The following is a 12,709-nucleotide window of genomic DNA, read 5'->3' as shown; positions in this document are numbered from 1 at the left end:
TTCATCCATTCATTCATTCATTCATTCTAGCAAGGCCGGCTATTGAAGTGACATGCGTTACTGAGAAGGCACACCGTTCTTCGCTGTATAAATCAATTTTCCTGATTCTATGAAATTTTGTTTACAATTTTGTGCTCAGTATCAATGTTTTATAATTCATCCATAAGAGTACTGACATACATTTACAGATAACAACATGGCTTGCGATCGCGCAGTTTGTTTTTCAAGCTGAGGTTTATCCTATAAATAAAAATGACCACAAATTATTCCATTGGTAAGGTAAAGCAGATAACATTACTTTATGTGCGTAAGCTGCGCACGAAGCGACGTAGATGAGACACATGCAGTAGCAGAACTCTCAAAGACCTCACATTTAATATGATCTTGCAACGTGACAACACTTGGTCAAATGTCACGCCAGAGTTGCAAATTGAGAGTAAGAGAAGAGTGAGCGGAGGACAGCTTGTCTGGCAGTACTTTTTAAATGCGAAAAACAAATTTTAAAAATAGCTTCCGCCCAACATACAATGCGGTTTCCCCTCCTTTTTAACAAATTTTCTTATATGGGGGAGGGAGGAAGGGGGACTCACGAAACTGAAGCACTAAGTGATGTCACGACAAAACTTGTTTTTGCGATGACGTCCAAGCCTAAAATCCGCTTTGTAATGACGTCAAAATGTAAACAAGAGTGTCTTTGGAATTGTGGGATAGAGATATTTTGTGTTGGCAATCGGCAAAGCGAGGAGGAAATAGTCGTTCAGAGTTTGTTCAGTGAGAAAATACCTCACTTTTAAGGTATGATGAAAGCATATTTCACATTTATTGTCTTTAGTCATTGCTTTGTTGCAGTGACTCATGCTTGGTGCTCATATACGAGTGATTGTGAACCCAACCAAGTTTGCTGCAACAATCAGTGTATTTCCGGTTCTTCTTGTGTTGGACAAAGTTGCACTTCTCCGTCCGACTGCGTCTATGCGGAAAGTTGCTGCGGTAGCGTTTGTAAAGACGTCTCCGACTGCGATGGATCCTCCTGTAATTCCGACTTTGATTGTGGCGACCCCAATCTCAGCTGTTGTGATGGATTTTGTCAGTATGGCGATTGCTATGATTGGGCCGCTATAATACTTGGTTCAATGTTTGGATCACTTGGTGTGATCTTCATTATCGCTATGTGTATTTTTTACGTTTGTCGCCGTCAAAGAAGTCTTCATCGCGGCAGAGTTATCGTTGGGCAGAGAGTAACAACGACTACGGCTACAGTAAGATCTGCACCACAGAGTACCCAACCTTACCCCACGCTACCTTACCAACAAGGCTACCCACACTACCCCCCTCCACAGTATGAGCAACGTCAGACAAACAGGCCCCCACCCTACAACCCTGGACCAAGCACAGCAAGTGAACATCCTCCCCCTTATGCAGAAGAACCACAGGGAACAGCAGGGAGAGTTTACACTCCCAAACCTTCATATGGTGCAGTAGCATCAGCACCACCTGTGTAAGGGCAATGAATTGTTGTACATGTACTTCAACCTGATTATAGAATTTATGAAACAGCACTTGTGACTCTATAGTCTTTTACATATCTTAAGGGACGTAAACCCTTGAATTATCTGGAACTGTTGTTATGGAATGATTCAAGCTAGATTAAGGGAAAATTTTAAATGGTGTACCTTTCTAGCATCTCATTTCTGGTACTTCACCTCCACCAAGCTTTTACAGAAAAACCTGCTGATCATTTTGTAGTGAACATATGGCTATGCCATCAGGACAACAAGTGCGTAGTGAGGCAATGAAACTTTGGGAAATTTGTCTATGTTTGAAACAAGAGTTGAGTTCAAAGTTCATGTCAAGTCAACCATTTAGAGCTCAAAGGCATATTAAATTTTAAAGTTGGTTTAGGCTTTGAAGTTTGAGTTAGGTCTTACTTTGGGAAACTTTTTGTCAATAAAAATGAAGGCCTGTAAAGAGGAATTTGAGGTGAATGACAAGGAAATTAATGTGAATTATTTGACCTCAGCTTTAATTTTTATTTGACTTGGTTCCACACTTTTTGTTATTTCTGTATTCATTTTGTAATTATGAGAGATTATGATAACGATTTTACAATCCCTTTTAGTTTCTCTGGTGTGCACCCAGTTTTTTAGATCACTGATGGGTAACTTAACTTATAACACCTTGACAAGGAGAATTTGTCTAACAATCAAGAGCTTCATATATTGGTGAACCTTCCAGGTATCTTAATATCTGATTCAGCTGTGATAATGTAAGGTGAATTAGTTGGTAGCCACTCTTAGGGTGTAATAAGGTTAAAGTTTGAAAAGCTCACTGATACCAAGGTTTTATAGTAAAGAAAAATGAAATTTTTGCACAGAAATTATGGAATTGTTGTTCTAGGTTTTTTTTTTTTCATATCAGCCTTGTTTGTAGTAGCACCATGGGCAACATGTACAATACAATACATGAATTTATATAGCACCCATTTCTGGGGCTGAATGGTGCTCTGCAATGCCTTTGATTAAAACCAAAGCAATTTCCACTTAATATCATCATATGAATCAATAATATCATCATATGAATCAATAAAACCGAAAGTTTCAATAATACAAAAATGTAACTAATTGTAATATTAAAGTCAAAATGATTCAAGATCAAAACTGCCACAACAGATACTATAAAACTGGATTTGAAATATTTTATAGAAAAGGCACAATACAAATAATAAATGTTATTGTTATTGTTATTGTTTGAAAGAGGAGAAGCATTTTTCTTTTTTTAATTGAAATAAGCAACTTGAATCCTACTTGCATATTTAAATATTTTTAACTTTTTTTTAACTGAGTCCTAGATATCTAGTTAAAGAGTTAAGTGTACTCATTCAGTGGAATTGTTGTTTTAAAAAATTGAACTACTCCTCCCCTCCCATCCTACAGCAAGTGACCTATCTCCCTCTTATACTGGAGGACGACATAGGGCTCCAGGGGGAATTTACACTCCTAAACCTTCTTATGGCTCTTTGCAATTATCACCACCCGTGTAGTGACATGAATAGTTTCTGGTGCAGGAAGGGATGAAATTTGATTTGATTTGCCGTGCATACGGAAAGGAGTTAGCACTAGCTGTCATGGAACAATCGGTCTTTCTCTTCCAAACTATGGGGTCTGGTGCAGATCATACTAGCATTCCATTTTAAGTGCTTCATTTCCACCGAGGTTGTCTATTTCTCGTTAGTCCGGTCATTCAAGTGACATGCGTTACTGAGAAGGTATACTGTTCTCCGTCAATTTGCCTGATTCCAATTGAAATTCTGATGAAATTTTGTTACTGTTTTGTGCTCAGTGCCAATGTTCTATAATCCATCCATTAGGCCGGCAATGACATACATTCAGTTCTAACCATTTTCACTGCATTACCGCAGTAGGGTAGGACTAGAACGGAACATATGCGAACCATGCGAGTAGCCCACCCAATAAATCCCACCCATCCCACTCCAGGGGAGGACATCCATCACACAGTAATCTCGTGCGTGGAAAATTAACGTCTCCTGACCCCTAACCCTTTAGGAGATAGGACCTTCATTTATTCGTCCCTATCAAAGACGACTAGAATATCTAACCATTTCTTGGTGTTATAGAAAGGTAGCATATTCTTCTCAATTATTTTAAGACTGGGTGTTGGTCCGGCCGGGAATTGAACCCTCGACCTCTCGCACAACAGTCCAGCGCTCTATCCATTGAGCTAACCGGGAGGCGGTTGCAAATATAAACATGCATGGCTTGCGATCGAGAAGTTTGTTTTTCAAGCTGAGACTTATCCTTTAAATAAAAATGACAACAAATTATTCCGTTTGTAAGGTAAAGCAGATAATATTACTTAATGTGGGTAAGCTTCCTACAAAGCGACCAAATTGCGTATTAGCGAAAACGAAGACTCCGAAATCGGAGACCTAAAACCCCTACGAAAACGAAGATCCATTACGAAGACGCGGACCACCTACGTAAACGAAGACCCATTGCGGCTCGGTAGATGGATAGGATAGGATAGGATAACTTTATTTATACACGGTTTTCCATCAGTTGATTTAGTTAATTCTATACTAGAAACCTATCTATCTAACTACAATAATAATTTGATAATAAAAATTCAAATAAAATAAATAAATAAATAAAAAATTCTGCTTTTCATGGAGGCCGTGTCTAAAATTTACTTAGAATTAAGATCTTACTTCAAACTGTGGCAACTTAATTTAGATTTGAAATCAGTCAGCGAAGACGCTTGTCTTAGGTGTACAGGTAAGTTGTTCCACAATTGAGCTCCGCTGTACAAAAAACTTCTCTTGAGATAGTCAGTTCGAGGTTGTGGAAGAACTAATTTGTTTTCGGTATTTCTTAATCGATAAGCACTTCCACTGTCACGATATACAAATCTCGATCTCAGATAATCAGGTGTCATACCATGTAATGTTTTATACATTAGGATAGATTTCTGTTCCAATCTTTGATGGTAGAGTCTTCGCCACCCTAGCGCTCGGAACAAATCATCCAAATTACTATGATAATCCTAGCTCGCTGACATTAGGATGCGAGCTGCCCGATTTTGCAGCCTTTGTAGTTTTTCAGAAAGGCCTTTGTTATAGTTTCCCCACACTACGTTACAATAATCGAAATGTGGTTCAATAAGACTATTATAAACTTTAATTAAAACATTAAATGGAGTGAGATGCCGAATTCGTTTAATCGCGCCAATGGTACAAGCTATCTTCTTAGAGATGTTTTCAATATGACACTCCCAATTTATATTTTGATCGACATAAACTCCAAGGGATTTAGTGGAGGTTACTTGTTCGATTGCGTTTTCGTTTATAATAAGAGAGGGACTTTCCGTAAATTGTGATAACTTCTGCCTTGATGCAATAAGCATGAACTCAGTTTTTGTCCTATTCAAGGTAAGTTTGTTATAGCAGAGAGCCATTCGCATACGTTGCTCAGGTCGTGATTAAGGCAATAATTTATATGCTCAATGTCAGTACTGGCAAGCGTCAGGCTGGTATCATCTACATAAATTCTAGGTTCTGAATATGTCAAACAATGTGGTAAGTCATTAATCATATATCAAAAATAAAAGAGGTCCCAAAATTGTTCCCTGGGGAACACCACATCTCAGACATTTCGGAGTTGACTTACAAGAGTTTAAATGACAAATCTGTGTTCGGTTATCTAAATAAGAAGCAAACCATTGATGGCTGGTCCGACAAATTCCATAGTATTGCAGTTTTCGTAATAAAATATCGTGAAATACTGTATCAAATTCCTTTTTGAGGTCTAAAAAGACTACGGTATTATAAACAAGACCACGGTCTATATCCACTGCCCAGCTATCTGTAGCTTCGATAAGTGCTGTGAGCGTGGAATGTAAAGACCGAAAACCAGATTGATGGCACGAGAGAAAGTTGTTTTTAGTTAAATAATGATAAAGCTGATCGTAGATTATCCGTTCAAAGACTTTGGCCACAACTGGAATTACTGTTATTATTAAAAACTAGATCATTGGATAATGAAATTCAAGACTTTTTATTGGCTTAGCCATTATGGTATATCAGCCAATATACCATAATCTACAAATATGGCAAGCGTACGTGTCAGCTTAAAATTAAAAGGGTGCTAAAAATTTAATAAATTTAATAACTTAATTTAACGTTTCTAATAAAACAATTATTCCACTCGCTCTTGTTGGATATGAGATGATTATAGCCAACTCGCCGCTACGCGCCTCGTTGGCTATCTATCATCTCATATCCAACGCGCGCTCGTGGAATAATTGTTAATTAGTCGATAATTCGATGGATCGGAGTGCTTCCCGGAATTTTTGTACAATGGGATGACTCTGGCAGATTTCCACTCATCGGGAAAGATGCCAGTCATTAAGGACTGATTAAATATATGAATAAGAGATTCTGCTAGTACATCAGGACATTCCCTTAGAAGTTTCGCAGAAATATTATCCAATCCAGTCGACTTGGACTTGCAGAGCCTTGATAGTAGTGCAAAAACATGTGCTGGTGTTGTTTTTTCAAAAACAAAATTTTTATCAGTTTCAGTAAGAAATTCTTCGAAGTATTTATCAACTTCTGTCACGTCTCTACTAAGGCTTGGTCCAATTTCTGTGAAAACTGAGTTTGGCATTTCTGCTATATTTGTTTGGTTTCCAGAATTTACCCCATTATATTCCATCTCATTAATAACAGTTTTAATGGACTTTCGCGAGGTCAGTTCATTGATTGTTTTCCATGTTTTCCTTTGATCCCCACAACAATTGTTGAGGGCATTTTCATAATAGGCTTTTTTCGCGCTATTAACTTCCCAGTTCACTTGATTTTTAACCATTCGAAATTGGTTCCAAAAATAAGTGGGTCTTTTGTCTTGATATCCTTTCTTTTGAGGAGGTCTCTGAAATTCATCCGCTTTTTCAAAATAGTGGTTATCCATGGGGATTTAGAATCTCGTGTCCGTTTGGTCTTCATCGGTGCATGCTTTTCACACACATTCAGGAATATTTCTTTTCACTTCTTCCACATATCATTAGGATCATACAGTTGCCTTATGTCATCCCAAGGTTGGGCTAAGATATCCGCATAAAAATTTGCGCTATTAAAATGTTTAAACTGTCTATATGTTATCAAGTTAACTCCCTTGGAGAGAGTGGGAATTGAGATTTTTCGATATGCATAAACTACACTGTGGTCACTTCTGGCGACATGAGACCGACCCCCAAACAATACACATTCTCTGGCCGATTTTTAAAAATCAGATCAATTAATGTACTCGTAGTAGGTGTAATTCGGGTGGGTTCGTTAATTTGTTGATCCAATCCATAAATGTCTGTTATGTTTAGAAGAGCTTTCACATTAACATTGTCTTTGGATTACAAGTCACAATTTAGATCCCACATGAGAAAATGTTCTATGTTTTCAGAATCTAATTTACCTAATAATGTGTTAACGTGTGCGAAGAGCTCATGAGGTGAATTTGGGGGTCTGTACCATGAAGTAATAACTAAGGGTTTTGAGTTATCTTTACGAATTTCAATTGATATTATTTCCAGGAGCTGACTGTCCAAATCTGTGCGGACCGAGTAACTTATTTTTGAACGAGTGTAAAAACATACGCCACCACCTAACCTACCATTTGTTGATCTGTCACGACGTATTATATCGTAACCCTAGACCTTAACCTTCCGATCGAAAATACTTTCATTTAGCCTGGTCTCATTTATGGCCAGAACGTCGATGTTTTGATCATTTAGAAAAACACGAAGTTCATCAATATGTTTCAAAAGACTTGCAATATTCAAACTAGCCATTTTGAATCCACGACACTTTGGCATTAGAGTTGACCTGATCCGGGCACCAGAGGTAATAGTGAGGTTAGGTGTCGCTACAGTTGTCTAGTAAGAATCGTATCAGTGAAGTATATTATTTACAAAATTACTCGCTAAATTAAAATAGCAATATCTTTCTTGCTGAGATGGATTTTATAATTGTTCAGACATGTTTCGTCGATGTTCAAGTGTTCGACTAAGCCCCAGCCATTCTGATTACAAAATGTTTTTAAAACTTTTTTGCAGTCCTTTACTTTCCTCGTGAGCGATTCTTCGCCTAATCTTTGTGTGATTGCGGAAATGGTTACACTAGTGTTAGGAGAGTTTGTAGCAATCATATTCCCTAGATCGACGATTTTCTCTGCCACATCCCGAGCAGTTGATGAATTTTTCAGATCATTTGTTCCGACATGGAGGATTATCGCCTTCGGTTTTGTAGCCAAGCTTGGTTGTAGAAAATGCTCCATGTCTGCGGTTGTAGCACCAGGGAAACTTCTCACGGTTACGCACCGTTTAGCCGCCCGACTTAAAAAGTCTTTGCGTAATCCTTTGACAATGGAATCTCCCACAATAATTGTATCTTCATTAGGTCTTTGCTCCCTTTGGCCGTTCTCACTAGTATCGTTATTTTCCATTTGTAGTTGCTGGTTCTGGGAACTGACTTTCCCTTTCTTTTTCTTCTTCCCTCGTGACTTGTTTGAGGTAACGGGTTGCCAGTCATTAGAGGCTGGTTGTAGATCGTGTGAATCTACCGATTGATCCGAAGAGAGAACTTTAACAGATTTCATCGGGGGGGGGGGGGGTATGGCGTCCCATCGGGGCCAAAATTCAACATTGCGATTTGACATTCTACTTTTAGTATTCTTCCTTATTTCACGATTGGACATTCAAGTTTTTATTCCTTATGAAACTTTTTCCGATTCATCATTGTCTTTTTTAAAATTAAACTTCCAAGTTTCAAGTATTAAAGATTGTACTTCTCGTAATTCCACTTTGTAATTGTGGCAATGCAATATTTTTGTACTTATGGTATTGATATATTCAACATGCAGTACTTCGCGGTATTCAACATTCAACTTTCCATGATCCAACCGCAACCCAGCTATTAACGAAGGAGCTCACTAAGGTGAAGTACCTCATATAAGCCTCATAACTTCGTACGAGGTTATCTTGTGAGATGAAAAATGGACGATATCTCGTATTTGCTGGACTGTGTTCATAATATCCTAGACATTTTAAATAATGTTCAAGGCGTACATAATAGTCATGGAAATGTTCAGCTTCTTGTTGGTAAAGTATATTTTTTGCACAGGAAGTTGGTAAATCTAGACATCGATGATTTCATAACAGAAACCATGGGAAGAGCTCGTAATTTGCTGGTAAAAATCGAAAGAACTGAGAATTCTTATGGAGGTTATAGTGCTAGCGTGCAACACGATGGTAGATGTGGACGACCCTCGTACGTAATAAGCAAAGAACAGCTCTCATATTTAATTGAACAAGGTATTAAATTGCAAGAGATTTTTACTATGCTTGGAGTAAGTTGCAGAACAGTTAAGAGAAGAATGATGTCATATGGACTAAGTGTGTCAGGTACATACTATTGTTTAAGCTAGGATATTATGAACACAAATGAATAAAGGCTGATAGTTTCTAAAGAAACTGTTTGGGGCTGCGTCGGTGGGTGTAACGAAATAATTTGGATATATCGACAAAGTTGAAATGAGATACAATGAATATATGAAGTTCATATATTTTGAACTGCGGTATTAGATACTTAGATACGTATGATGCACGATCCTCGCAGTAGATAGCGCTATTTAAGCAATAGCGAAAATCAGACCTGGAAAAAAAAAATCATGCCTAGTATCGCAGAGGTCAGTGGTTCGAGTCCCGTACAGGCCTGATTTTTTTCAGGTCTGATTTTCGCTATTGCTGAAATAGCGCTATCTACTGCGAGGATCGTGCATCATACGTATCTAATACCGCAGTTCAAAATATATGAGCTTCATATATTCATAATAACTCATTTATCACTTTCACGGGTTTATTACGAATCAACTTAACGGCCTGCTCCCAGTTGGCTTGTTAGCTCAATTGGTAGAGCGCTGCACTAGTATCGCAGAGGTCAGTGGTTCGAGTCCCGTACAGGCCTGATTTTTTTCAGGTCTGATTTCCGCTATTGCTTAAATAGCGCTATCTACTGCGAGGATCGTGCATCATACGTAAAGTTGAAATGGTAAATTGGCCACCGTAACGATTACAAAAGCTGACGTTTCGAGCGTTAGCCCTTCGTCGGAGCGAATAGAGGAATTGTGGGTTGTGTGTGCTTTTAAAGGCAGAAAATGGAGCTACGTTATTGGTGGGAACATGGCAACGAGAAAAACGCGAATAAATTAGTGGAATGAAAAGCGTTCGTTGATCCCTGTGGGATTTAGACTGCCGGTTTGAAAGATGAGCTTTTGTTCAAGAGTTTTAGGGCTTTCCGTTCTACCTAAGTAGATTGCCATATGTTGCATAGAAACATAGTCTGAACACAGTCCAGCAAATACGAGATATCGTCCATTTTTCATCTCACAAGATAACCTCGCACGAAGTTATGAGGCTTACATCTACACGAGGTGCTTGACCTTAGTGAGCCTGCGCTCCTTCGTTGGATGATGGAAAGTTAAATGTTGAATACCGCGAAGTACTGCATGTTGAATATATCAATACCATAAGTACAAAAATATTGCATTGCCACAACTACAAAGTGGAATTACGAGAAGTACAATCTTTAATACTTGAAACTTGGAAGTTTAATTATAAAAAAGATAATGTTGAATCGGAAAAAGTTTCATAAGGAATAAAAACTTCAATGTCCAATCGCGAATTTTGTTTAATTTTGGCTCCGATGGGACGCCATACCCCCACGATAACAGAGTGCCTTGGGTATAAACTTGGGCTCTACGAGCACTGGGCACAAAAATGGCTCTCGCCTAACCTTTGGGGAGGGGGCGGGGACTTACGAAAGTGAAGCAGAGAGTCGTACGTCACGACGACCTCCGAGTCATGCGCTGATACATGATATGACGTCGAAGTCTAGAAAGAATATCGTGGGGATTGTGGGATATTTGTTGTTAGCTCTCGACAAAGCGAGAAGGAAATCTTTGCTTAGAGTTCGGTCAGTGAGAAAATTCCGCGCTTTCGAGAAATGATGAAAGCATATTTCGCATTCACTGTCTTTAGTCATTGCTTTGTTACAGTGACTCAGGCTTGGTGCTCACGTTCTTCGGATAATTGTGGCCTCGGCCAAGTTTGCTGCAACAATCAGTGCGTTATCGGTTCTTCTTGTGTTGGAGAAAGTTGCACTATTAAGTCCGACTGTTACTACGGGGAAATTTGCTGTGGCAGTGAATGCACAAACAGCTTCGATTGCGATGGATTCTGGTGTAATTCCAACTCCGATTGTGGTCATCTCAGCTGTTGTGATGGAATCTGTCAGTATGACAATTGCTTAGATTGGACCGCTATAATACTTGGTTCAATATTTGGATCGCTTGGTATGATCTTTATCATCGTTATGTGTACTGTTTTCGCCTGTCGCCGTCAAAGAAGGTTTCATGGTGGCAGAGTTATTGTTGGGCAGAGAGTAACAGCGACTACTACGGTAAGATCTGCACCACAGAGTATCCAACCCTACCATTCGCTACCTTACCAACAAGGCTACCAACACTACCCCCCTCCACAGTATGAACGACATCAGACAAACAGGCCTCCACCCTACATCCCTGGACCAAGTGGACAACCTCCCCCTTATACAGGAGAACCACAGGGAACAGCAGGGAGAGTTTACACTCCCAAACCTTCATATGGTGCAGTAGCATCAGCACCACCTGTGTAAGGGCAATGAATTGTGGTACATGTACTTCAACCTGGTTATAGAATTTATGAAACAGCAATTGTGACTCTACAGTCTTTAACATGTCTTTAGGGACGTAAACGCTTGAATTATCTGAAACTGTTGTTATAGAGTGATTCAAGCTTGATTAACATCTGATTCTGCAATGATAATGTAAGGAGACTAAATTGGTAGTTACTTTAATCTTATCCATCCCTGATGAAGCCATTGAGTGGTGAAAGCTCGGACTTCTAAAATATTTTTTACAGTAATTTAAGGCCACATTAGTGTTTTTATTGTTTTACTTTAAGAGTATGTTGAGTCTGTGGACCATGGCACTGGTAGTACCATCATAAAACTGAATTTAAAATGCAAGTATGTGAAAGAAGAGAAGCATTTTTCTTTTTATTTGAATTGATTTCAATAAGTTGAATCTTACTTGATAAAGTTGTAGATGTACTTATGAATATTTTAGGTTTGGAGATTGGAATGTATTTAACTAAGTTCTAAGTAGTTGGCTAACTAGTAAGTGTATTTGTTCAGTGGAATTGTTTGAAAATGCTAAAACCTTAAACTTGAAAATCATTTTCATTTGCTGAGGGTTAAGTTTATGTACCCTTTTCTTTTTTTAAATATGGCAGATGCACTTTCATAGGGTTTTAACTGAAGTCGCTGTGAATGTTATTAATATATTACATACTAGCTTTTCCTTGGTTCTCATTCAGCATAGAAGAGTGAAAAATGTATATGTAACAAGTGGTGTTCACTGAAAAAATAAACTGGAGTGTAAGCCATTTCCCTGACAAACAGTCGCCACTTTTTCTAGCCTACTCTTTTTGCATGTGGCTTTGCATGTTTCTTTTTACTGAGAACTTGGAACAGGCTAAAAAATGCTAACCATGATGTAGGCTAAAATCAATTTTAATTCCAAAATCAATCTTTCAGAGGTTTAGCAAGTAATGCTGCTCAGAGTATTCAAATTGTCCAGATTGCAAGGACTTGATCTCATTTTATGTAATGGGTTTTCTGGAGGCGTGTAGCCTCATGGTTAGTGCACTCAACTCCTGATCGAGTGGTCCTGGTTCGAGCCCTGGCCAGGGACATAATGTTGTGTTCTTGGGCAAGATACTTCACTTTCACAGTGCCTCTCTTCACCCAGGTGTTTAAATGGGTACCAGAAAATTTAATGCTGGGGGGTAACCCTGCGATGGACCAGCATTCCATTCAGTCAGGGGGGAGTAGAAATACTCCCAGTTGATTCATGCTATCGAAACCAGAGTTAACTGCCAGCCCAATAGGCGGCTTAGCTCTTAAGCAGGCTTTACCTTTACCTATGTAATGGGTTTGCTACTTCAATCTGTAGGACTGATAGTTTCTGGCTCATGCAGTCAAATGCATACTCTGGCTGGTGGGGGTTTTTAGTAGAGTAATTGGTTGTCTGCCAATCCAGAG

At 38.8% G+C, this 12,709-nt stretch overlaps 1 protein-coding gene across 1 annotated transcript; it reads left to right on the top strand.

Annotated features, from left to right (window-relative positions):
- Window positions 1-700: 700 nt before the first annotated feature.
- On the top strand, window positions 701-12,064 carry LOC111338649 (uncharacterized). Its single transcript, XM_022945170.2, has 2 exons — window positions 701-1,499; window positions 10,535-12,064. Exons 1-2 carry the CDS (start codon window positions 798-800, stop codon window positions 11,258-11,260), a joined length of 1,428 nt encoding a protein of 475 aa, XP_022800905.2. The 5' UTR covers window positions 701-797; the 3' UTR covers window positions 11,261-12,064.
- Window positions 12,065-12,709: the final 645 nt, after the last annotated feature.

This window comes from Stylophora pistillata, chromosome 9 (assembly GCF_964205215.1).
Source record: "Stylophora pistillata chromosome 9, jaStyPist1.2, whole genome shotgun sequence".
In the NCBI taxonomy this organism is placed as follows: Eukaryota; Metazoa; Cnidaria; class Anthozoa; order Scleractinia; family Pocilloporidae; genus Stylophora; species Stylophora pistillata.
This window is presented reverse-complemented; position numbering and strand designations above follow the sequence as displayed.

Excerpts from the sequence above, each read along its gene's own strand:
- LOC111338649 (XM_022945170.2), top strand. The coding sequence starts at position 798 with ATGATGAAAGCATATTTCACATTTATTGTCTTTAGTCATTGCTTTGTT. Across the intron at positions 1,500-10,534 it reads TAGCATCAGCACCACCTGTG|AGTTCGGTCAGTGAGAAAAT; the intron begins TAAGGGCAATGA and ends ATCTTTGCTTAG.